This window comes from Pseudophryne corroboree, chromosome 5 (assembly GCF_028390025.1).
Source record: "Pseudophryne corroboree isolate aPseCor3 chromosome 5, aPseCor3.hap2, whole genome shotgun sequence".
Taxonomy (NCBI): Eukaryota; Metazoa; Chordata; class Amphibia; order Anura; family Myobatrachidae; genus Pseudophryne; species Pseudophryne corroboree.
The window spans coordinates 119117120-119144161 of NC_086448.1; the positions used below are offsets into that span (position 1 = coordinate 119117120).

At 47.0% G+C, this 27042-nt stretch overlaps 1 protein-coding gene across 6 annotated transcripts in view; it reads right to left on the bottom strand.

Annotated features, from left to right (window-relative positions):
* Window positions 1-27042, bottom strand: part of PRTFDC1 (phosphoribosyl transferase domain containing 1) — a 95611-nt gene that overhangs the window by 37556 nt on the left and 31013 nt on the right. For all 6 annotated transcript variants that reach the window (XM_063921630.1, XM_063921628.1, XM_063921629.1 and 3 more), the window contains 4 exons: window positions 21544-21727; window positions 20731-20796; window positions 19077-19094; window positions 16402-16484 (listed from right to left, as the gene is read on the bottom strand). In XM_063921630.1, the coding sequence (XP_063777700.1) occupies window positions 16402-16484; window positions 19077-19094; window positions 20731-20796; window positions 21544-21727 (351 nt within the window). The remainder of the gene's footprint in view (window positions 1-16401; window positions 16485-19076; window positions 19095-20730; window positions 20797-21543; window positions 21728-27042) is intronic.

The window sequence follows — 27042 nt, forward strand, 5'->3', positions numbered from 1 at the left end:
ATATGTTAGTTTGTCTGATTTTAACTCTTATGTTTCACTGTAGTCAGAGTAATAATTCATAATTTAATATATATATCTAATAAAGGTTACGTTTTAAAATAAAGCATTCTTTTTCAGTGCGTCAACCATACAGTTTCCTCTTCTTCTTCTCCCCTCAACCTTATTGTTTACATACTGTAATTGACAGAACCCCCTTGCCATACCAAGCATTGTCTCGTATAGGGGAAAAGGGGTTCAGACCAGTGATGGTATGATGATGATTCATATACACTCACGATATTAGTAATATATAATTGAGTGTGCAGATACCCAACCTGTTTCTCTTCCTCTATTAGCAAGGAAGGAATAACCTCGGCCTTTTTTGTATTTATTCAGCCGAAAGGACTGCATCTGCAAGTGGTGAGCCTTCTTTTGCTGTGGAGGAACATAAGGCAAAAATTACGACTTACCCGCCGTAGCCGTAGATACCAAATCAGCGAGGCCTTCACCAAACAATACACTACCTTTATACGGTAGAGACTCCATAGCTTTCTTAGAGTCAGCATCAGCATTCCATTGATGGATCCATTATGCTCTTCTAGCTAAGACCGCCATGGCATTGGCCCTTGATCCCAAAAGGCCAATATCTCTCGCAGCTTCCTTTAGGTAGGCTGCAGCGTCCCTGATATAACCCAGCGTTAAAAAGAGGATTTTGGTACTTACCGATAAATCCATTTCTCTGAATCCTCTAGGGGACACTGGAGTCTTATACAGTAGGGGTGTGAAGCTTGCAACCGGAGGTGTGGCACAATCTAAAAATTAGCATTGTCTGCACAGCCGGCTCCTCCCCCTTCACATCCCTCCTCCCTCAGTTTGGAAAATTGTGACAGAGAATAGGACATGATACTATAGCACCTGGCGAGGAACCGAACCGTACAACAGATCAAACAGCATCCAAGAAACTCTTAACAGTAAAACTAACGCTGTTTGCATGAACTGTTTGAACAAGAACTTTGAACACAGCAGGTTGACAGCACCGAGGCGGGAGTCCAGTGTCCCCTAGAGGATTCAGAGAAATGGATTTATCGGTAAGTACCAAAATCCTCTTTTCTCTTTCATCCACTAGGGGACACTGGAGTCTTATACAGTAGGGGACGTCCCAAAGTTATCCCCCAGGGAGGGAGTGCTGTCGGTGGCCTGCAAAACCACATGTCCGAACTTAAAGCCTCCGGACGCAAAGTTATCAAATTTGTAAAATTTCGCAAACGTGTGGGCTGAGGACCACATCGCCGCTCTGCAAAGTTGAGTAGTGGAAGCACCTCTGGCAGCTGCCCCTGAGGCACCCACTGATCTGGTGGTATGAGCACCCGTCTGAACCGGAACCTGTTTGCCACAGGAAATATAAGCTTGCCGAATGGCAAGTCCAATCCATCTAGACAAAGACTGCTTAGATGTTGGCCAACCCTTCTTTGACCCATCATAAAGAACAAACAAATGGTCTGACTTTCTAAAGTACGACCTAACTTGTACTTATACCCGTAAAGCTCAGACAAGATCCAAGGACACGTCCCCATCTGCGAGTCCCTGGAAAGATGGGACCACAAATGGCTGGTTTACGTGAAACCCCGAAACAACCTTAGGAAGGAAAACTGCTCTTGTACAGGGTTCTGCCGTATTCTCATGAAAAATTAAAAAGGGATTCCTACGCGTTAAGGCGCCCAACTCAGAAACCCTCCTGGCCGAAACCAAGGCAAGTAATAACGCGACCCTCCAAGAGAGATATTTCGGGTCTGTTCTTGCTAACGGCTCAAAAGTTTATGATCTCAAAAAATCCAACCCAAATTTAAGTCCCACGGCGCAGTGGGAGGACGAAAAAGGGAGTAGTATCCTCAGAACCCCCTGTAAAAAGGTTTGAACCTCTTGCAAGGATGCTAACCGCCGTTGAAAGAGGATGGAAGAGCCGAGATTTGAAACTTCAGGGAGCCCAGCCTCAGTCCTCCATCTAGACCGGGAGAAATAACTGAAAGATACCTTTATGAGCATCATTCAATCTTCTCAAACGTGAGTCGGGTACGCTCCACTAAGAGATATTCTCCACGCTCTCTCTATCTTCTTCACCTGTTAAAATATACCTTTATGTGGGGATCCATATAGGTACCTATGTAAGTTGGGTACGTTTGGGAACCTTCCAATTGTCCCTATAGTCTCCAGTTATTGTCATAACTCACTTCCCACACACTGGTTGAAACCTATTACACTATTAGTGTCTCTACTGTTTATATTTCCGGGTCCATATGGGAGATCGAACATTGACATGAAGAGGTTCCATCCAAAGGACATCCATTGAACAAAAGTCCCAACCGGAGAAAGAAACCTTTATGAGCATTGAACAGCCTGCATCCACGTGAGTACGGTGTGTACCCCGTGAAAATCTCCTCTTTGTTTTCAAGAATACTCCACTCGACCTTTCATCATATCGAACTATATATATATCAGAACTTTTGAAATATCTGATCTGAAATATTTGTTTGGGAATACTACTTTGTTTACCATTTGTGATATCACAGTTTTTTGAAAATTATTCCATCCCTACCTCATGTATTGTATTGTGTTGGATAGCGCAAAAAGGTGGTAGAACTTTTTTCTTCTCCATCTAGACCGGCCTGAAGGAAAAGTAGAAGTCTGGATAAGTGGAAGTGTGACGAATTCCACCCACGTTCCTTACACCAGTCTATGTACTTCTTCCAAATCCTGTAGTAGTTCATGGCTGTGACCGGCTTCCTAGCGGCAATCATTGTAGGAAAGGCCGTTCTTGGTATCCCTTTGTTTCTGAAGATCCGGGTTTCAATAGCCACGCTGTTAAACGCAGCCTGTTGAGGACTGGGGTTAGGAACGGTCCCTGAGACAGCAGGTCCTCTTTCTGAGGTAACCACCAAGGAACCTCCGCAGGTCTGAGTACCAACTCCTGCTGGGCCAATCTGGTGCGATTAGAATTGCCCACACTCATTCTCGTTTCACCCTTTTTAGAACCCTGGGTATGAGTGGGAAAGGTGGAAAAATGTAAACCCTTCCGTAACACCAAGGAAGTGTCAATGCGTCCACTCCTTCTGCTGCTGGATCGCTTGTCCTGGACACATATCCAGGCAGCTGATTGTTTTGCTGAGACGCCATTAGGTCCACTTGAGGTAGACCCTATCTCCTCACCACCATGTCGAAAATTCGTGGATGTAGGCACCACTCTCCCGGATGCATGTCCTGGCGACTGAGATAATCTGCTTCCCAGTACTCCACCTTGGAATGAACACTGCCGAGAGGATGATGTTTCGCCTTTCTGCCCACAACAGGATCTTTGTGGTTTCCTTTAACGCCATTCTGCTCTTTTTTCCACCATGTAAGATGACGTTGTGACATTGTCCGACTGTATCTTTATGTGTTGACCCATGACTAGGTCTCCGGCTAAGGGCAGCGCATTGCAAACTGCTCTCAGTTTGAAAATATTTATGGGTAGAACGCTCTCTTGTGGCATCCAACTGCCCTGAAAACTGACGGTCCACTAGAACGGCACCCCAAACTCTGAGACTGGCATCCGTTGTAAGGGTCCTCCAATTCTAATTACCGAATCTCCTGTCTGCTGCGAGATTTCAGTGTAATGATCATCAAATCAGCGAGGTACGGACCTGTATCGACCACCTGAGTCCGTGATTTAGAGGACTGTGTGAATCTGTTCCCTGAGCAATGAGGCTTTGGAAAGGTCTGGAGTCAAGACTGCCGTAGTGTAGTGTCTCAAAAGACGCCACCATCTTCCCGAGAAGCCGTACTCATAGATGTAAGGACACCGTTTGGTTTCTTAATACCTGATCCACCAGCTTCCTTATGTCCTGGATCTCGTTCTCTGGTACAGACCTCCTCAATTGTAATGAGTTCAATATGAGACCTAGAGACTGAATCCTCTGCGTTGGTCTCAGGTTGGATTTCTTAAAGGTGACAATCCAGCCGTGTGGAATAAGAAATTGATGAGCCATGTGAGCATCTCAGATCAGCTGTTCCTGCAATGGGGCCATGATCAGCAGATCTCCAGGTAAGGTACAAACGTAGTACCAAACGCTCTCAAACCTGCGACCATTATTTACCTTGAACTGGTAGTGATTTTTCTCCAGTGCAAAACGCAAGTAGGCTTGGTGAGGGGTCCAAATTGGAACATGAAGATATGTGTACAGATGTGGATAAATCCACAGGGAACCAGCGCTCAAACCCTATTTGTAGTGGTGAATGATACGGTTATAAAGTGAAACTAAAATCAATAATGAAAAAGCAGGTGATATACTTAAGGTTGTTTATTCTAAGATGCTGAGATACTTTCTTTCCCAACAGGTATAAATTCGGTTTAAAAGTCAATCAGTGATTGGGGCACGCTCCTGGTTTGAGCTTAAATTCTGAAGTGCAAGGTTCAATTGAAAGAACAAATGCTGTAATCTTTGTAAAGTCGAAAAAAAGAAAAAGAAAAAATGCCACAAAAAAATATTAATGATAATATGTACTAAAGTCCAAACGGTTTACAAGTCTATACAGACAGCGGCGTCCCGCTAATCTGTGCTCTGAAGTGAAGGATTCTCTTGTGAAGTGATGAACAGTTGACAGCGGTAGTGTATGCTTTGGTTAGAGTGGAGAATAAGGACCCTGGACTGGCGCTATTCCTCCTGCAGCACGTCCCACAGTAGAGCGCCCGAATCAGGCCCGCTCTGTGGGGCCGCTGACCTGGGGTGTGCGCCTGTCACAGAGACGAAGTGGACCCGGCCGGAGCTCTCCGAGCGGCTGGCCGCGCCTCTCCTCCTCCTACAGGGACTTACCTTCTCCCTTCCCCTCCGCCTTCCACTCTCCGCTGTCTCGGGCTTCTTCCGTCGCCTGGCAACCGGTTGCTTCCGGAACTCCGGATCACGTGACCGGATGGTTTGCGGAAAGGATTAGCAGTACTGTCCTTCTTTGTAGTGAATATTCGTCCTCAGTCCATTCGTCCTCAGTCCAATGTAGTATAGATGGGTAGCTCCAACGCGTTTCGACCCGTTAGGGTCTTCCTCTGGGAGTCAATGACAATCCAGCCGTGTGGAATAAGAAATTGATGAGCCATGTGAGCATCTCAGATCAGCTGTTCCTGCAATGGGGCCATGATCAGCAGATCTCCAGGTAAGGTACAAACGTAGTACCAAACGCTCTCAAACCTGCGACCATTATTTACCTTGAACTGGTAGTGATTTTTCTCCAGTGCAAAACGCAAGTAGGCTTGGTGAGGGGTCCAAATTGGAACATGAAGATATGCATCCTTTATGTCCATAGACACCCTGAACTCTTCTTTGCTATAACCGACTGGATTGATTCCATTTTGAGTCTGGAAACCGTTAGAAACTGGATTAAAACTGTTAAATTGAGGATTGGTCTGACCGACCCGTCCTGCTTTGGTACGGCCAAAAGATTTGAATAAAACTTTGTTTGTCCTCGAGAAAACAGGACTGGCAGAATTACCCTTGTGTGGTAATTCCTGAATTGCCCTGTGTAATGCCTTCTCCTTCTGAGGGCACCGAGGCAACTTTGTAGTAAAAAACTGACTGTGATGACGCTTGAAAATGTATCTAACCACCTGTGCACCCACCAGGGGAACCCCAGGTGGTCTGGGAGACCGTATGCCCCTGTTCTGTCAGCCAGCTTGAGGTCTTGCATTTTGGTCTCTGGGAACGATCTCTACCTCTTGACTCGAAAGGACTGTGATCCAAATGAATTACCACTCGACCTGAGTAACCTATTCTAACCTGTGGAGAGGTACTCGTCTGTTTGGTATGTGAAATCCACTTGTCAAAGTCAGGGCCAACTAACCTTTCTCCCCCAAAGAGAAAAACCTCTACAACTTTCTTGGAGTCAGAGTTCATCTGTCATTCTCCGAGTCCCATAATCCTTCTATACGATATGGCTGCCATTGTTGTGTGACGCTATTTTGCTAGCATCCTTTGAAGCCTGGCGCATATATGTAGCCGACTCTCGGATATTCTCCGCTAGGTGAGCAATGTCCTTCTGGCTATTCTTCTTTCAAAAGTCTGTACAATATATCCAGTCCATGCTACTATGGCCTTGTTTACCCAAGCACTGATATTGTAGGCCCGTGATGCACCTGCCGTCCAAATTAGTTTCAAGTAATTTACCTTCCATTGGTATAGGTAAAATAGCTTATGATAGGCTTACCGAGATAGTGTTTGACCTGCACTCTACCAACTGAACTAGGCAGTCTGCCCTGGAACGTGAAAGCATTTATCGGGCTGCTTCCATGCTACCCCCATCTGAGCTGGAGAGCTGGAGGAATTGGAAAAACTGCCGACAGCAGTATCTTGTTTTTTATTTTTATTTTTTCGAATTCGAATAAATCAAACCTCTCTGGTTCCTTAATTTCTTACTCTTTGAAATTGAGGACTTCAATTACCAAAACATTTCCCCTCCTCCTGTTGGATGTAGAGGGGTCTCATAACCGCCTTACGGACATTTTTTTATAAACTGCCTGTGTAGGTGGGGTTAATTTGATCTGAAAATTCCTACACCTTCTTGGAAAAAGATCCCACAGCTCCTTTTGAATGCTGTTTGCGAGATTCCGCCATCTGAAAATATCTGCCAGGGCATGTTCCCATAAACCAGATGGAGTACCGCTCTCGGGTTGAGCATCTTTGTCATTTACAACATGGATCGCACACCCCAGGGCAGAGCCGGATTAAGATCCCGGGAGGCCTGGGGCACTAAAGAGCAGGGGGCCCCCATGGACTAAAAAAAATAATATATATATATATATATATATATATATATATATATATATATATATATCCACATCGCTCTAAGAATCCCTCCTCCTTCAGTTCAGCGTGCGGCACGCCAATGACTGAGCCGCAGGCTTGCTGAGCCGGACAGCAATTGGACAGCTGAGCCGTCGCTCAGCTGCCCTGACTACAGCTGTTAGAGCACGCTTCTTAGAGCTGTAGTCAGTGCAGCTGAGCGACGGCTCAGCTGTCCAATTGCTGTCCGGCTCAGCAAGCCTGCGGCTCAGTCATTGGCGCGCCGCACGCTGAACTGAAGGAGGAGGAGGGACAGGGCAGCGGGGAGCCGGGGCTCGTGAGCGCAGCACCGCAGATCGGATTGAAGAGAGATCCGATCTGTGGTGTGGCAGGGGGCCCTTTTGGAAAGGGGGGCCCGGGGTACGTATCACCGGGAACCCCCCCTTAATCCGGCTCTGCCCCAGGGCCTTTAACGTTCATATTACATTTTGGGCAAACGTAATCTGTTCTAGAGGTCTAGGCTGGTGCTTTAAACTGGAACAGCACACACAGACACACCGAACAACTCACCGGTACTTTCCCCCTTTAAAATAGGAAGAGAAAGACCGTGTGGATGGTGGAAGCAAAGGTAAACTTTACCTGGCTGGGTTATTGAAATATATATATTGCTAAAAACAAAACAAAAATTTTTAACAAAAAATATAAGTTTACACCAGCCTTCTTACAACCCTCGCACACCCAACTGTGATTCAGTTTTGATGATCGGGGTTGATCTTCAGTCGCTTCTCTTTATTTTCTCAGGATCTTTTAAATAGAAGTCCTTGAAAATATAAAGCATAAAATGCATCATTAAAATATTGGAGGATCCTTTGCAGCAGAGACAGCTATTCACCAGAAGAGGGAGCAATTACCACGTTCTATCAGTAGAGGGAGCAAATCATCTATTTTAAATAAGATCCCTCCCTCTGTTGTGACTGGCCAAAATATCAAGTCCCCACTAAGAGGGGAGTGTTCTGTTCACATCTAGATTCGGCGCCTTTTATTTCTTGAAAAATGGCAGCCATTGAAAAATTTTAGAAACATCCTTTAAACTCCACCGGCGTTCTGGCCGCTGGAGCCCCCTTACTGTCCCAGCGCTCGTTGGTTAAGCTGCTCCCCGGCTGTAAACGCTGGAGCCCTCGGTCGGTGCTGCTCTGCCGTGACCTCGCAGCGCATCCCAGTGAGACGCTGCTGCCGTGAGTCACCCCCTGCCGCAAATGTAATCCTCTCCCCCGGCCTTTCTAATGCACTCCTCTACTGAGCGTGGATCTGATTACCGGGGGGCTGGAGGTCTCCTGCACCGCTGTGAGCGCTCTATCGCCGCGTGCGCCATCGGAGGAAGGAGGGAGTAGTGGATGGCTGCGGCTTGGGAGGCTAGAATCTCTATGTGCTGGCGGAGGGAGGGGGGCAAGCAGGGGACACCCCCCGCTGTCTGAACGCTGCTGCCGTGTCTCTGCATAAGCTGGGAGCCGGGAGTAATAATCTTAGCACCGCAGTTTTTTTTGTTTTTTTTATTTTTTTAATCCCTAACCTCTTTCTGAAAGGAAGGACATCGGTGTTAGGGAGGCGAGGGGCAGGATTGCAGTTATTAGAGAAATGTGCAGATTGCAGGATTCTTAAACTAGGGCCCTTTTGTACAACCAGTACTCACTCTGCCCCATTACACCATGGAACCCTGCCTTGCTCTGCTGCTCCGGATCTCCTGTAGAGAGATGCAGGTCCCCTTTATTAGGGACCATTGTCTCTCCAGTCTTAAGACTTTTGTCCCCCTTTTAATTAGGTTGACTCAGTCTCATTTTCTTTTCCTTTTGAAAAGGAGCAGGAGCTCCTATCTGTACTTGCACTTCCTAGGCACAATTTTTCAAACTGAGGGAGGAGGGATGTGAAGGGGGAGGAGCCGGCTGTGCAGACAATGCTAATTTTTAGATTGTGCCACACCTCCGGTTGCAAGCTTCACACCCCTACTGTATAAGACTCCAGTGTCCCCTAGTGGATGAAAGAGAAAGGATGTTATCCCTATCTAGGGAATCTATATCAGATGACAAGTTATCTGCCCATTTTTCGATAGCACTACTCACCCACGCAGATGCAATAACTGGTCTGAGTAGTGTACCTGTGGTGACATAAATGGATTTCAGCGTATTTTCCTGCCTACGATCCACAGGATCCTTAAGGGCTGCCGTGTCAGGAGACGGTAAAGCCACCTTTTTAGACAAACGGGACAGCGCCTTGTCTGCAACGGGAGATGACTCCCACTTTCCTCTATTCCCAGAGGGGAACGGATACGCCATTTGAATCCTTTTGGGAATCAGAAACTTTCTGTCAGGATTTTCCCACATTTTTTCAAAAAGGGCATTCAGTTCATGAGAGGGAGCAAACGTTACCTCAGGTTTCTTTCCCTTATACATACAGACCCTAGTATCAGGAACAGCAGGGTCCTCAGTGATGTGTAACACGTCTTTTATTGCCACAATCATGTACTGAATGCTCTTTGCCAATTTTGGGTCTAACCTGGTATCACTATAGTCGACACTGGAGTCAGAGTCCGTGTCGGTATCTGTGTCTGCTAACTGCGCAAACGAACGTTTATGTGACCCCGAGGGGGTCTGTACCTGTGATAACACATCCTCCACGGATTTTTTCCATACCTGGTTCTGAGACTCAGATTTATCTAATCTCTTATTTATAAGAGCCACATTAGCATTCAAAACATTCAACACATTTACCCAGTCAGAAGTCGGCGGTGCCGACAGGGTCACTCCCACAGCCGTTTCTGCCCCCAACACAGTCTCCTCCTGGGAGGAGCACTCCGCCTCAGACATGCCGACACACCTGTACCGACACTCACAGACAGACTGGGCCAAAAGGGGGACAGACCCACAGTAAAGCCTGTCAGAGAAACACAGGGGGAGTTTGCTAGCTCACAACCCAGCGCCTTCCCCGGTTCTGAAACGCTATTATAATGCCTCAGACCCTGCAGCGCTTTATAATCACTTATATTGCACCAAATATGCTGTGCCCCCCCTGGTTTGCACCCTGTTACTTGTTTTATCAGTGGTGAAGAAGGACCAGCGTCTCTGCATGCTCTGGAGAGAAAATGGCGCTGATGTGAGTTGTGAGGGCTAAGCCCCGCCCCCTACATGGTGCGCTTCAGCCCGCTCGTTTTTAAAAAATTATGCCGGCGGGGGTATGAATTTAGTGCCCAGACACTTACATTTCAGTCTGCCAGCCTAAAAAGAGGTTTATAATGCTGCCCAAGGCACCCGCGCCCCCCCCCCCCCCTGCGCCCTGCACCCTACAGTGCCGGTGTATAGGAGTATGGCGCGCAGAGCGATCGATGTGCGGTACCTCAGAAGCCGTCACTGAAGTCTTCTTTCACGATGCAGGGAGACCGTTGCCAGCAGCCTCCCTGAAAATAAAAAACCTAACAAAGTCTTTTCCGAGAAACCCAGTAGAGCTCCTCAGTTGTGCATCCAGTCTGCCTGGGCACAGATTCTAAACTGGAGGAAGGGCATAGAGGGAGGAGCCAGTTCACACCCATTCAAAGTCTTAAAGTGCCCATGTCTCCTGCGGATCCTATCTATACCCCATGGTTCTTGAAGTGTCCCCAGCATCCTCTAGGACGTCTGAGAAATTACTGTGTACTGGGGTGGGGGGAAGGGGGGGATAAACTGGTAGGTTACTGTGTGCTGGGGTGGGGGTGGGGATAAAGTGGAATATTACTGTGTACTGGGGTCAGGGGGGGGGATAAACTAGTATGTTACTGTGTGCTGGGGTGGGGGGGATAAAGTGGAATATTAGTGTGTGCTGGGGAGGGGGGTGGATAAAGTGCCATATGTGTGCTGGGTAGTGGTGGTAGTGTAGTGTATGCGGGGACTGGGCTGCAGAGTAGCTGTGGTGTAGCGTGTGGGGAGGGGGGAGTAATTGCTTAATTAGTCGTTGGGGGGAGGTAGATGAAAAAAAATCCCTTATAAGCCATGTCTCGCACAGCCTTATCAGGGCTAATTGAATAGCCCCCTGGAGACACAATTACCCGCGATCAATCACCGTGGGTAATAGGATACCTCCATATATTGTGTAAAGGTCACTAGGACTGACAGATTTTACTTATGGACTACAGGGCTGCATCCCCCCAGTACAGTCTGCCACCCGCAGGGACTGCCTAGTGTTTCTCTTCATGGGACTGTAAGTCCGGACTTGTTATGTTCCTATTTTTTTTAAATTTATGTTAAATGCAGTTTCTCCGCTGCCTGCCACCCGCTGCCTCTCCACAGCCGTCACCCACTCACTCTCATCCTCTCACCATCACCTCTCTCTCCAGTCACACTCTCCCCGTCAACCTCCCTCCACATCACCTCTCTCTCCTGTCACCCTCTACCTGTCATCCAACCCTCTCCCCGTCACCTCTCTTTCCTGTCACTCTCTCCCTGTCATCCAACCCTCACCCCGTCACCTCTCTCTCCTGTCACCCTCTCCCCAGAGCCGGATTAAGAGGGGGTTTAAGTACCCCAGGCCCCCCTATTTAGAAGAGCCCCCACTGCCGCCACAGATCTGATGTCTAGTCCGATCTGCGGTAATGCGCTTCCGACTCCCGGGAGCCGGTGCGGCGGCTCCACATGCAGAGCACCTGAGCTATGGCTGTCCTCAGTCCCTCGGCGGCTCAATACTGCATTAAAATGCTGGCGGCGGCGCCGCACGCAGGGAGTGTGTACAGGAAGGACAGCTGAACGACGGATCAGCTGCCCAATTATCTGTTGAGTAGCAGCCTGTGGCTTAGCCATTGGCTGGGCGTGCAGGCTGCAGGGAGCAGGGAGGACAGCGTGTGGAGCCAGCCTACGCCCAGCCAGCACCCCTAAACATTAGATGGTGACCTACAAGCATCAGAGCAATAGTAAGAGTTGTATTAGGTTCTGGGTTATTATTTTTATTATATATATATATATATATATATATATATACACACACACACACACACACATACACACACACACACTGTATCCGGAGGTGTGGCACTCCTGGCGGCTTGGAAAATGACTTTTATTCTGTCATTTTCATCAGGTATGAAAATGACGGAGTAAAAGTATTTGAAACGTTGTCTTCACATGCTGCTATACGGACTTTTTTCTCCAAGCTGCAAGGAGTGCCGCACCTCCGGATACTGTATGTAATATATTGTGAGGGCACCTGATGCATTTGACTGCTTATTGGGAGAGCCGGGCAATATGGACATATATATATATATATATATGTATATATATAGAGTGTGTGTGTGTGTGTGTGTGTGTGTGTGTGTGTGTGTGTGTGTGTGTGTGTGTGTGCCCTCCAAATTGGTAGCAACATTTGAAAAGAGACAAGGCGGCACTCAGAATCTTTAAAGCAATTCACAAAAGGTGTATTAAACACTCATCTTATACACCGACGTTTCCGGGCTTCTCGTGCTGCCCAGTCGCCACCCTCAGTCCTTCTCTGCACCTCCGCCTCCTCCGCACCATGCCGGCCACAGCCTCCTCATCCACCGCACCACAGACCACAGCCTCCTCATCCACCGCACCGCAGACCACAGCATCCTCAGCACCGCCGCTGATAAACACTATAGGTAATCTTACCCTGCTGCCTTTCTATCTCCCTAGTCCCTACTGTATGCCCTTGCTGTCCCTCTCCCTGTCCCTATGTCTCTGCTGTCACTTTCCCTGTCACTCTCCCTGTCCCTGCTGTCACTCTGTCTGTCCCTATGTCCCTGCTGTCACTCGCCCTGTCCCTCTGTCACTCTCCATGTCCCTATGTCCCTGCTGTCACTTTCCCTGTCCCTCTGTCATTCTCCCTGAGTTTTCTCTCATTCCATGTGCTATAATGTGAATTTTGGCTCATACCGTGTGCTATAATGTGAATTTTGGCTAATACCGTGTGCTATAATGTGAATTTCGGCTCATTCTGTGTGCTATATTGTGAATTTTGGCTCATACCATGTGCTATAATGTGAATTTTGGCTCATTACCGTGTGCTATAATGTGAATTTCGACTCATACCATGTGCTAGGTAGTATAAGGGGTCCTACTATTGTGGTGCATAATGTGTATAAGGGGTATATAGTGTGGTAAACTACACTGAAGGACGCACTTTCTTTTGAGTGGCCACGCCCCCTTCCCTAGAGGCGCTTGCATAATTGCAACCTTCACTTTTCCATACCCCCACTTCAAAATTTCCGCTTCGACCACTGTACATATGTAAATATATATATATATATATACACACACACATACACACACACTGCTCAAAAAAATAAAGGGAACACTAAAATAACACATCCTAGATCTGAATGAATTAAATATTCTTATTAAATACTTTGTTCTTTACATAGTTGAATGTGCTGACAACAAAATCACACAAAAATTATCAATGGAAATCAAATTTATTAACCCACAGAGGTCTGGATGTGGAGTCATCCTCAAAATTAAAGTGGAAAAACACACTACAGGCTGATCCAACTTTGATGTTATGTCCTTAAAACAAGTCAAAATGAGGCTCAATAGTGTGTGTGGCCTCCACGTGCCTGTATGACCTCCCTACAATGCCTGGGCATGCTCCTGATGAAGTGGCGGATGGTCTCCTGAGGGATCTCCTCCCAGACCTGGACTAAAGCAATCGCCAACTCCTGGACAGTCTGTGGTGCAACGTAGCGTTGGTGGATGGAGCGAGACATGATGTCCCAGATGTGCCCAATTGGATTCAGGTCTGAGGAACGGGCGGGCCAGTCCATAGCATCAATGCCTTCGTCTTGCAGGAACTGCTGACACACTCCAGCCACATGAGGTCTAGCATTGTCTTGCATTAGGAGGAACCCAGGGCCAACCGCACCAGCATATGGTCTCACAAGGGGTCTGAGGATCTCATCTCGGTACCTAATGGCAGTCAGGCTACCTCTGGCGAGCACATGGAGGGCTGTGTGGCCCCCCAAAGAAATGCCACCCCACACCATTACTGACCCACTGCCAAACCGGTCATGCTGGAGGATGTTGCAGGCAGCAGAACGTTCTCCTTGGCGTCTCCAGACTGTCACGTCTGTCACATGTGCTCAGTGAGAACCTGCTTTCATCTGTGAAGAGCACAGGGCGCCAGTGGTGAATTTGCCAATCTTGGTGTTCTCTGGCAAATGCCAAACGTCCTGCACGGTGTTGGGCTGTAAGCACAACCCCCACCTGTGGACGTCGGGCCCTCATACCACCCTCATGGAGTCTGTTTCTGATCGTTTGAGTAGACACATGCACATTTGTGGCTTGCTGGAGGTCATTTTGCAGGGCTCTGGCAGTGCTCCTCCTGTTCCTCTTTGCACAAAGGCGGAGGTAGCGGTCCTGCTGCTGGGTTGTTGCCCTCCTACGGCCTCCTCCACGTCTCCTTATGTACTGGCCTGTCTCCTGGTAGCGCCTCCATGCTCTGGACACTACGCTGACAGACACAGCAAACCTTCTTGCCACAGCTCGCATTGATGTGCCATCCTGGATGAGCTGCACTACTGGAGCCACTTGTGTGGGTTGTAGGCAGGTCATACAGGGACGTGGAGGCCACACACACTACTGAGCCTCATTTTGACTTGTTTTAAGGACATTACATCAAAGTTGGATCAGCCTGTAGTGTGTTTTTCCACTTTAATTTTGAGGGTGACTCCAAATCCAGACCTCCATGGGTTAATAAATTTGATTTCCATTGATAATCTTTGTGTGATTTTGTTGTCAGCACATTCAACTATGTAAAGAACAAAGTATTTAATAAGAATATTTCATTCATTCAGATCTAAGATGTGTTATTTCAGTGTTCCCTTTATTTTTTTGAGCAGTGTATATATATATATACACATATACACACACACACACACACACACACACACACACACACACACGTATATATTATATATACATGCATGTGCTCCCTATATGAAAGATTCTTTCAAATATACCACCGAATTGTAATTTTCTTTGTAGTAATTAAAGATGTTATGATTTTAATTTTAGATTTTAGGGCCCCACTGTCTTAAGTACCCCGGGCTCCCCGAAACCTTAATCCAGCTCTGCCTCTCCCTGTCACCCACCCCTCTCCGCATCACCTCTCTCTCCTGTCACCCTCTCCCTGTCACCCACCCCTCTCCGCATCACCTCTCTCTCCTGTCGAACTATCCCTGTCACCCACTGATTCTCACCCTTTCCCTATCACCTCTCTGTCCTGTCACCCACTGACGCTCACCCTCTCCGTCATTCTCTTTTTTCACCCTCTGCTTGTCACCCTCTCATTGTCACCTTCCGCCTCTCACTGTTGCCCACGGCCTCTCCCTAGCTTCACTCAGTGCCCATCTCCCACTATCTCTCACTGTAGTTACCCTCTCCCTGTCACCCACTGACATTCCTGTTACCCACTTACTCTCATACTCTACCCATCACCCTTTCTCTCCTGTTATCCTCTCTCACACACCCGTGATCCATACGATCGCATGGTGTGTGCACTCCCACTAACCAGATGCAGCTAGTCGCAAGCACAATGTGGCTGCTTGTGGGTAGGATGAGAGCGGAGTAGGAGGACGCAAAAGTTAGAGTTTGCAGGAGGGTGCCGAACACCCTAGCACCGGCCCTGCATCTGAGTACATCTAATCTTACTTAGAATGGGCATCTGATCTTCTCTTGCCCGGGCCAGAAAGTCTGGACATTACCTTATTAAAAAATGTGTCATATAAAAGATAAATTCACCAAATGATGATGTTCTGTCTACTCGTGATCACATACACCCATTCAGGACATGATATAGAACAGTCATGTTTTAATTATATCCTCTTTTTTTCCATATGAACCACCTGTCAACAATTTTGAACTCTGATGGAGATCGCTTAAGGTGCGTACACACTGGTCGATATATTGTGGGTCCGTCGGCCAGAGTGTACCAGCGATATGTTCTAATGAGGTCGTTCACAGACAAATCGCGTTGGCCCCGCAGCACAGCTGATGGGCGATATATCCAAAAAGATACTGGCGCATCGAGCTGTGTGCATGGGCGGTCAGCAAACCGCCTGTACACTCGCTGCACAAGCCAGACGTGATTGACAGCGCAACTGGGCGGTGCATGCAAATGCCCGCCCAGTTTGTGACGTCAGTCACAACGGATCAGGCAGCGTGCATGCACAACACACTGCCCGGTCCGTCTGTAGATATATCTGTAGATCTATTAATCTGCAGATAAAAGTGTGTACCCAGCATTAATCAAGATTATTGAATTATCATATGTGTCATTATATATGTATTATGCTTTTGTTATGTTAGCAATTTTTTATCCTGTTCATTTCATCTCCACAGTGAGATTATTACACTTTCTAGGCAGCGCCAGTAAAATACAAACCATTCTGTTGCTAGCAAATTACAGACATCTATTCTCTCAAAACAGCCAAAGAAAGAAAGAAAACAACTTCAACCGTAGAAACTTTCCCATCCTTACATAAAATAGTACAGCAGTAATGAGCGAGGTTGCCATGGACACGAGAATCTTTTACAGATTTGATTTATGATAATAATATGAGTTAAAATACTGTGCTATAAGTACCAACCTTGCCACCTTCACCATCTTTGGTTTGTATATTTCCAACTGGTCGAGGAGAGCTTTTATTGTGCGTCCAGTTCCTATAACATCCTACAAATAAAGAGATAGAAACATTAGCACATATACTGCAAATCTCCCTCAGCCTTGGGGGTATATTTACGGGTTTAGCCTTAAATACCGATGCTCGGGATGCCAGCGGTCAAAATACCGACCACAGCATCCCGATTGTTAGAATACAGACGGGGTCGGGAAACAATTTTAACTGACCCCGTCTGTACCCTTCCTTCCCGCATCCTAAACCTAACCAACCCCTTCCCGCAGCCTAAACCTAACCAAACCCTTCCCGCATCCTAACCCTAACCCTCCCTCCCCCACCCTCTGCAGCTGAACCTTAATCTTTCCATGATGTGCCTAACCCTAACCCCACTCCCTGCTGCCTAACTCTAACCCTTCCCCGTGGCTTACGTCTCCGGCATTCCCTCGATCAGGCTGTTGGGATGCCGGTGCCGCCAGTCCTATTTTGCACTTAATTTCAGTGCCACATATATATTGTGAGGTAAAACCTGTCAAGAGGCAGCGGCTTTTGCTTTGGAAATATAGTTGGTGAATAAACGTATTGTCACTGAAACAACAAGGAGATGAAATACAGCACAAGTCTCAATAAGGTAAAGCACAAGTATTGTGCATAGGAACTAACCTACAGACAAAATGGGCCCTCAAACTGTAATATGCAAATCCCAACTTGTTTTGCTATATAGATTAATTTAGCATAAAAGGATATTGTATTTGATGAAATCTTAAAATGTGGATTTTTTACATATTTACTAAGAATACATCTTTTGGGTGTGATTTTGGGTCCGATTTTAGAGCAGAGCAGTGATTTGAGTAATACTTAGTTTTTGTATGAAAGACAGCATTCCTCAAAAAATGTATCTCTACCACTATGGGGGTGGAGGGTTTTTGAACATGGAGGAGAGGAGAGATTAGCAGCCACACTGCATGCTAATGATACATCTCATTGCCATGCTTGTGTGTCCTAACTGTGCCCTGACTCCTCCTTTGGGTATATCTCTCTCTGTATGGGCACACAGAGGCTGTGAGGAGGTAACTACGAAGCAAGCAATGAAGTGAAACGCGTCACTCTTTCCTACATATTTGCAGTAATTAACAAACCCCTTTATTTGCTGCTTATATTGTTTATACATAATGTTATTCCTTTGCAGTTTAGTTTGTACAGGACTAGGAGGGGTCAGTCCGAGTTGGACGCTCGCTAGCTAGTTTTAGCAGTCGTGCAAACGCTATGCCGCCGCCCACTGGGGAGTGTATTTTAGCTTAGCAGAAGTGCGAACGCTTGTGCAGCCGAGCTCTGCAAAAACAGTTTGTGCAGTTTCAGAGTAGCTCTGAACCTACTCAGCGCTTGTGATTACTTCAGTCTATTCGTGTCCGGATTTGACGTCATACACCGGCTCAGCGAACGCCCAGCCACGCCTGCGTTTTTTCAGACACGCCTGCGTATTTGCAAACACTCCCTGAAAACGGTCAGTTGACACCCAGAAACGCCCCCTTCCTGTCAATCTTCTTGCGCCCATCAGTGCGAAGAAATGCAGTTTTTTCACCTGATTGCTGCGCTGCGAAAATCGGCAGGGAGCGATCAACTCGGAATGACCTCCTAGGTGCAGATGTTAGGACGGAGATCTATTTGGTCCTTTTATCTTGCGTTGCCGGACTATCTGTTACTATATGATGGCTGATTGATCCCTCTGTATAAGCTCTTCTATCTACTCACACAGGAAGAGATATTTCAACCATACTACAGAGCTGATCCATAGGTGATGCCCCCTACAGTAAGTACCCCGATAAATGGCTACAGGAGGAGTATATTTACTAAAGTGCGGATTTATAGAAGTGGAGATGTTGCCCATAGCAACCAATCAGATTATGGCTATTATCTTCTAGAAGGTGCTAGATAAATAAGTACAATCTGATTGGTTCCTTTGGACAACAACCCAACTTCTATAAACCTGCATTGTAGTAAATATACCCTTAGGAGTGTGACGTAATGAGGGGGTGAACGTCCTTTCAAAAAGGTGAACAATGTTTAACGAAAGCCAATACTTGCATCATCAATAAAATGGCATTTTAAGCAGGCACACAAAAACTGTATTATTTGCCTGGATCACGTAGACAAGCTAACATGCAACACAGAACTTTATGCTCCACTGTCAAACAGTACATGCAGTTGCAGTCACGTTGCTATTACAGCGATAAAAGCTGCTAATCTGCAACCAATTCAACACCTGTTTTAGCTTCACTCCATATTGGTCTACACTCCCAGAAGTTATTTTTTGGGTAACCCCACGCACCCCCAGACGAGGAGGATGTTCTATATCCAGCTTACTTCCTAATGCAGTGGGCAGGATGGGAAGATAATACAGGGAATTTCGGGTTCATAGGGAAGGGGTGGGGCTACAAATTGTGTAATTTTTGCCCCACTCTCTACCCGCGAAACGCAGCATTTTGTCATGATGGGGGCGGTGCCTGAGGACGTGACTTCTCATGGAGAGGGAGATCAATAAAGCAGGCAAGTATGCTTCATTTAAAAATCTTAGCCTTAGTAAATAGACCCCTTAATGTCCAAAGATGGAAATAAGAACTTCAAATACATCATATTACTGTACTTACCTCTACAACCAGTACATTCTAAGAAAGAACAAAACAAAAACAAAAAAACACAGAGAAATAGAGAATGTTACTGAAGTGGCTGAAATAGACATTTGTCTCACAGGAAAACTACCAATTAAAGAATAAGATGGTTGCTATGGGCAACACCTCCAGTTATACTTTTTAGATGGTTTTATTAGATTCAGTAAAATAAATGTTCACACTTGGCTGGCAGGAGGGTGTGACACCAAAAGAATGGGGAGGTGGGCGGAGTAGGTTATGGGGTCTCTGTAGTCCCTTGAATAATAACGTACCCCGTCGGAGGAATGTCCTTGGTAGTAAATAGCACTTTACAAAAAACCCTAACAAAGTTCAAAGCTGCAAATATGCAGTAACCTATGGCAACTAACCAACAATATTGTCCTTTATTGACTTAGGGTGTAATTCAGGTTTGTTAGCAAACCAAAAAAAGTAAACAATTGGGCAAAACCATGTTACACTGCAGGTGGGGCAGATGCAACATGTGCAGAGAGAGTTAGATTTGGGTGGGTTATATTGTTTCTGTGCAGAGTAAATACTGTCTGCTTTATTTCTACACTGCAATTTAGATTTCATTTTGGACACACCCCACCCAAATCTAAATCTCTCTGCACGTGTTACATCTGCCCCACCTGCAGTGCAACATGGTTTTGCCCGGTTGCTTACATTTTTGGTTTGCTAACAAACCTTAAGAACACCCTAAGTTAGAAAAAAGAAAGAAATTGTCTGATATTTTTGTTTCTGTATATTAGCACTAAACTACTGTACTTTACACGTTTTGAGAAAACGACTAACATGTGACAAGTACAGAGCAGACGGCCGCATCAGTCAATGGAAAATGCTCTTAAAATATTCTTGTGTAGCTGCTGATGGATGTGACAGGTCTGGTCTCCTGAGCTTGTCTGACAGCTGCCTTCGGGACTCACAAAGTTACAGCTGCCCTCACTAGTTTTGCTAATATAGCAAACTGCTACTGCTGGGGGCCACCCAGCACAGGGAAAAACTGCCCAGAATGCTAATGGTGGCCAGCAATGCGGTCGCAATTCAATTGTGATCACATCGCTGAATAAGGGAAGCTCTCCTGCCTGTGCAGCCTGGCTGCGAAGGCAGTCAGGCCGCCGCCATTTTCCCCATTGCAGCGGCCGCCACAAAAGCGGAACAGACCCGTCCCCGTCAACATAATGCTGAGTTACCATCATTTTTAAAGTTACAGTGCAATGCTTTAACTAACATTGCTATTGTGTCGGCATACTGTGCACAACATTGCGCTGCTGAAAATGTGACGGCACATAATATCGATTCTCTAATAACTATATTTAATTACTAGAGGACATTATGGTTACCACCCTCGACTAAGGTTAAATTAGCAACTGTCACAGTAGAGCATAACCTAGCACATGGCTCTCCAGCGGTTGTGAAACTACATATGCCAGCATGCCATGCCACAATTTTAGCATTCCCTAATAGAAAGCCTGCTGCAGGACATGCTGGGACTTGTAGTTTCACAACAGCTGGAGAGCCACAGATTGACCAGGCCTGCCCTAGAGTCTTGTTGTTTCCTAGGTACCAAGTCATTAAACTGGTGAAACCATATAAGTGGAGTCATTTCTTGAAAAGTCAGTGATACATTAAATACCTTTCCGCTCAGTTTTGACAGGTCCTCCCCTCCAATTATCTGCAGGTCTTCTGTGGACTTGTCATTCTGAAGAATTTAAGAAGGGGGGGTGTGGGGGGATAAGTGAGAATTACAGGTACACTCACACTTTTGTTGCATCAATTAGCCACTAAGATTTCCCAAATGTAACATTTATTTAATCTTACTAAAAAGTGAGAATAGAATAAATTTTTCAAAAAATAGTGAACAGCAGGAAATTAAGGGGGAGATTCATCAAGCCTTGGAGAGAGATAATGTATCAACCAATCACCTTCTAGCGGTCATTTTTCAAGCACAGCCTGTAAAACTAAAGTTAGGAGCAGATTGGTTGGTACTTTCTCTCTCTCTCTCCAAAGCTTGATACATCCCCCCTAAATGAAAGCTACATATGTAATACAACACCTTTTAAAATGATAAATTAATCCCCGGCAATTCTGCCAAACAAGAACCAGGGGGGTAATTCAGACTGCGATCGCTGCCGGGCGCACTGCGCATGTGCACCCCGGGAGCACAGTGAGATGCTATCAGCATCTCACTGGTGCTATCGCCTCTGACTGATTTACAGGTAGAGGCAGTCACGGGGCGGGAGGGGGCGTGCCAATGGTGTTAGAACGCAGTTAGGGGGGTCGCGGTCAGGAAAACGGAAACATGTCTGGACTGTTGGGGGGGCGGACCGCGGCGGCTGAATAACATCACATGCAGCCTATGCGACCCGGGACGCGGCAAGTAGCAGCTTGCCAGTGTGCAGGAGCTGCGCTGGCAGGTAGCTACTCGTCAGGTACAAAAGTAACTTACACAGTAACTTCTCAGCCTGATGAAGTCCACTCTCATGGAGATAAACCTTTCGGAATTCCGGCTGAGGTTCTTGATGTGTTCTACAAGATCAGTACAGAATCTGTATCCTCCCTTCAGCACACAAAGGACGGTAATGCTATTGTCCCCAATGTCTTTCATTATGTCACTGGCCAGTCGTTCTATCCTGCAACACATACAAGTGAAAGGTCTGTGGATGCAATAATCTACCCATCCCAGAAGTAGTAGGAGATAACTGGTCATCAGTGGATGCTATAAACATTAAGGGGCAGATTCAACCAGCTGCAAGCTCCCTCTAGACTCAAGCCGTACGCACCTCCGCATATTACAGTATGTAAAAAATTTCACTATACGGCGAGAGCAAAATTTAGGCCTATTTTTTACCTACACTATCCCTTTGAGTGTCGTGGAGCAAGGTTCTGTACGGCCAATTGATTCGCCCTCCTGTATGTGAGCTACATGTAACTGGAATATATCACAGTTTTATTCTAAGAGATTAGGGGGGAGATGTATCACGCCTTGGAGACAGAGGAGGAGTTGGCAAAAGCAACCAATCAGATTCTGTCATTTATCCAGCACAGTCTATTAAATGACAGCAGCTGATTGGGTGCTTTGGTCATCTACTCCACTTTATCTCTCTCCAAGGCTTGAAACATCTAGGGTAGATATATCAAAGTTACTCAAGAGTGGAGAAGTTGCCAACAGCAACCGATAAGTTTCTAGCTGGCATTAACCAAGAACATTCAATACATTTCTTAATGATTACTTGTTATGGATAACTTATCCACGTCACCTTTTTAAAAGCCTTAATAAATCTCCCCCCTTAAGCAGCTTCTTGAAAGAACATCAGAGCTCACTATTATTTCCCCAAGAGATCTCCGCCAAAGTACATTAGTGTATGGAACAGAACTTTGCACAGGTGGAAGGGAGTAGTGTGCTGACAAGAGGATGCTCCCTGCACAGTGCGGAGCTGTGCAAAAATAAAATGTCCTTTTACAGAGCGTAATGGACATGGGATAAAGAGGTGTAGAGAGAAGTCTTCACAGATTGCTCTACACTGTGTGGAGGGGTGTACGACCATTTACACTTCATATAATGGAACTGAATTATTGGCAAAGAGATTGCTCTTGTTATTTTAAATGTAACTCATTTTACACCTCCATATTGCGCTGGGCAGAGAGGCACTGTTATAGGCGCACTCATAGAAATGTCATATACAAAGTGCAATAAAGCGACATGTATAACAAAATAATAAGTGTAAGAAGTTTTATACACTGTAACTAATCAAAATGTCATCTTGCACTCATGATTAAGTCAAGGGATCAAAGTTGTACAGGTAAGACATTCATTTGATTCCACTGAGAATTCTGTTGGCTATGGGGGTTATTCAAAGATGAACGCATATGGCTACATACGCAGATAGATCTGCGTTCATCTCTGCGCATGCTGGGGGCCGCCCAACACAGGGCAAGGTCACCCAGCATGTGGGAGGCCGCTTCCCGATGCGTCCGCAATCCAATTGCGAATGCATCAGATCTACGGTTGACCCCTGCCAGCGCTCAGGCGGTCAGCGGCCATTTTTATTATTGGTCGTGTTGCGTGTGATGTCACACAGCCACCCCGAAAAATGGTCCCGTATCGCCATGCCCCCCAATGCCGCCCCAAAAACACCCACTGCTCTCATCCATCAGGGATGTGACCACAATAAGTGTGTCCTCGCAACCGCTGTGCACCCGCTGCGCATGCACAGTTTGCCATCATCGGATGGGTCTGAATGACCCTCTATGTCCGGGATTAAGTTCTTAAAACAATGTAATAAAAAAAAAAAAGATTATATAGTATATCTGTATATATACACACAGGGCCTGATTCAGAATTGTATGCAAACCCAATTTGATTTTATATTTAATTTCAGTTTATACTGTATGTAACATGTGACTTTCACATTTACTTATAACCCTGCCAATACTACAGTATAATCTCTCCAGTGTTAGGACACATATATTATATTGTATTGTTTAGAATAGGGGAATGCAATTTTAGCATTAACTACCAACAGCATGTCTGGAAAGGGGTGTGGCATAACACATAAGGGGTGTGGTCTCACAGTATGCGCCCTGTATTCGTAACTCTGGGGGTACATCTAGCACTCCTGTAAATGCTGTGCTGCCTCCAGGCTCTCCCCCACACTGTGAACAGATGCCAACACTACCAAGCCACATCTCTCCCCTATCTCTACACACGCGATACATGTAATGTACGTGTAATACCCTGAAGTGTTTTTTTTTTAATGGGGACCCCTTGGTTTTTTTTTAAATATTGAAAGTCTCCATACTGTCCCTATGCAGCCCTATAGTATGACAGGGCTGAACTTTATGTGACTCTGTCAGCCTTTCTGACAGGGATCTTGCCGCCAATTCTCTGGTCCTGTCACCTCTTACCCTGCAACATAAAAAGTCCGGGAAACATGTCCCCAGCTGATTGGGTCCCCTGGGTTGTAGGGCAGAGTGACCAGGGGGTGGTCTGTTGCTGGGGCCCCGGGAGCCAGTCATCATAGAGGAGAGGGGAGGTGGAGGAGCACCAGGACCCTTAAAAGAAGCCTCACAGCACAGGAGAGGAGCCCCTGGAGGAATGGGAATATGTACCTGGGGAAGTGGAGCCATGTAGTGTCCAGAGCCTGAAGACTGGAGTATGCAGCGCTGGGAGGATCGCTGCCAGAGGAGCCCCCTGGGAGGAATGGGAAGATTACCTGGGGAAGGTGTCGCCATGTAGCCCCAGGAGCCGCCTGCCAGCGTGTGAGGGCCGTCTGCGCAGAGAAGAAGCCGAGGGGAGAACCAGCGACCGGAGCACCAGTGCCAGGAGAATGCCGGAGACCCTGCCTGAGGAGAAGAGCTGGTCGCGTCAGTGCCAGCGGGGATGGAGCGCGGAGAAGAGCCGCCGCTGCCGAGAGACTGGAGCGCTGGGCCGGAGGAACCGCAGCCCGTCCAGCAGAGCAGTGATGACATCCGTCCCCTGGATTCCAAGGAGCGGCAGCGGGTGAGAGAGCAGGCATCGCGGAGGACGACCCTGCAAAGAAGACCCCCGGCGAGGACCCATGGCTGCAGAGTGATGACGGCGCAGACGGACGGCGGGAGCGCGGTATGGAGGAGGGGATCCCGTGGCCAGTGACGGGGAGAGCAGGCATCGCGGAGGACTACCCCGGATGTGAGGACCCCTGTAAGGACCCCGCTCCCCCGGCTGGATGAGGAGGACAGCGCGGTGCGGAGGACAGCGTAAAGAGGACCTGCGACAAGGACCCCATGCCACTTGACAGCACCGCGGCTGTAAAAGAGGACCCCAGGCTGCTGAGAAGGACGATGTGCATCGGCGCGGCGGCTGGAGGACGACGAGGACCCGGATAGCCAGTGAGAGGTAAAGCAGGTCTGCCGCTCTGATCACCCGAACCTGATTCACATCAGCACCCCACAATTTAATTTAAGTTTTCGGCACCGTAAATATTATGTGTTATGGGTTTGTTGGGTGTATTACATATGCCTAGTGCTAATGCTAGTTTTTGAGCTGGACCATACAGAGAGCTATTCCACTATACAGTACTTCCCAACTGCTTAGGTGGCACAGTCCAGATCGCTCCATCCTCATGAAATCCAGGGTGGCTGTGAGGTATGTTGCACTATAGCTACTGTGGTGAGGAGGTGCACTGTGCTCTTGCCACTGCTGCTTGTACCAATACAAGACCCTATCTAGTGCAAGGGGCAGCCTAGCGCTTCAGCAATGCATTGCTACCTGCTGTGCCTGTGGTTCTCCTCCATACAGACATGGGCACAGTCCCCAGAGGCGTGCAGTTATCATTCTTATAATTGTAAGGTCGGGAGATGTAACAGCGCTGCAAAATGATCATGCAGAAAATAAGATTTTACTTACCGATAAATCTATTTCTCGTAGTCCGTAGTGGATGCTGGGACTCCGTCAGGACCATGGGATTAGCGGCTCCGCAGGAGACAGGGCACAAAAATAAAAGCTTTAGGACTAAGTGGTGTGCACTGGCTCCTCCCCCTATGACCCTCCTCCAAGCCTCAGTTAGGATACTGTACCCGGACGAGCGTACACAATAAGGAAGGATTTTGAATCCCGGGTAAGACTCATACCAGCCACACCAATCACACCGTACAACTTGTGATCTGAACCCAGTTAACAGTATGACAAACGTAGGAGCCTCTGAACAGACGGCTCACAACAATAACAACCCGATTTTTTTGTAACAATAACTATGTACAAGTATTGCAGACAATCCGCACTTGGGATGGGCGCCTAGCATCCACTACGGACTACGAGAAATAGATTTATCGGTAAGTAAAATCTTATTTTCTCTGACGTCCTAGTGGATGCTGGGACTCCGTCAGGACCATGGGGATTATACCAAAGCTCCCAAACGGGCGGGAGAGTGCGGATGACTCTGCAGCACCGAATGAGAGAACTCCAGGTCCTCTTTAGCCAGGGTATCAAATTTGTAGAATTTTACAAACGTGTTCTCCCCCGACCACGTAGCTGCTCGGCAGAGTTGTAATGCCGAGACCCCTCGGGCAGCCGCCCAAGATGAGCCCACCTTCCTTGTGGAATGGGCCTTGATAGATTTAGGCTGTGGCAGGCCAGCCACAGAATGTGCAAGTTGAATTGTGCTACAAATCCAACGAGCAATCGTCTGCTTAGAAGCAGGAGCACCCAGCTTGTTGGGTGCATACAGTATAAACAGCGAGTCAGATTTTCTGACTCCAGCCGTCCTTGAAATATATATTTTCAATGCCCTGACAACGTCCAGCAACTTGGAATCCTCCAAATCGCTAGTAGCCGCAGGCACCACAATAGGCTGGTTCAGGTGAAACGCTGAAACCACCTTAGGCAGAAACTGAGGCCGCGTCCGCAGTTCTGCCCTGTCCGAATGGAAAATCAGATATGGGCTTTTATACGATAAAGCCGCCAATTCTGACACTCTCCTGGCTGAAGCCAGGGCCAGTAGCATGGTTACTTTCCATGTAAGATATTTCAAATCCACCGATTTGAGTGGCTCAAACCAATGGGATTTGAGAAAATCCAAAACTACATTAAGATCCCACGGAGCCACTGGGGGCACAACCGGGGCTGTATATGTAGTACTCCTTTTACAAAAGTCTGGACTTCAGGAACTGAAGCCAATTCTTTCTGGAAGAAAATCGACAGGGCCGAAATTTGAACCTTAATGGACCCTAATTTGAGCCCCATAGACAATCCTGTTTGCAGGAAATGTAGGAATCGACCCAGTTGAAATTCCTCCGTCGGGGCCTTCCTGGCCTCACACCACGCAACATATTTTCTCCAAATGCGGTGATAATGTTGTGCAGTCACCTCCTTCCTGGCTTTTACCAGGGTAGGGATGACCTCTTCCGGAATGCCTTTTTCCCTTAGAATTCGGCGTTCAACCGCCATGCCGTCAAACGCAGCCGCGGT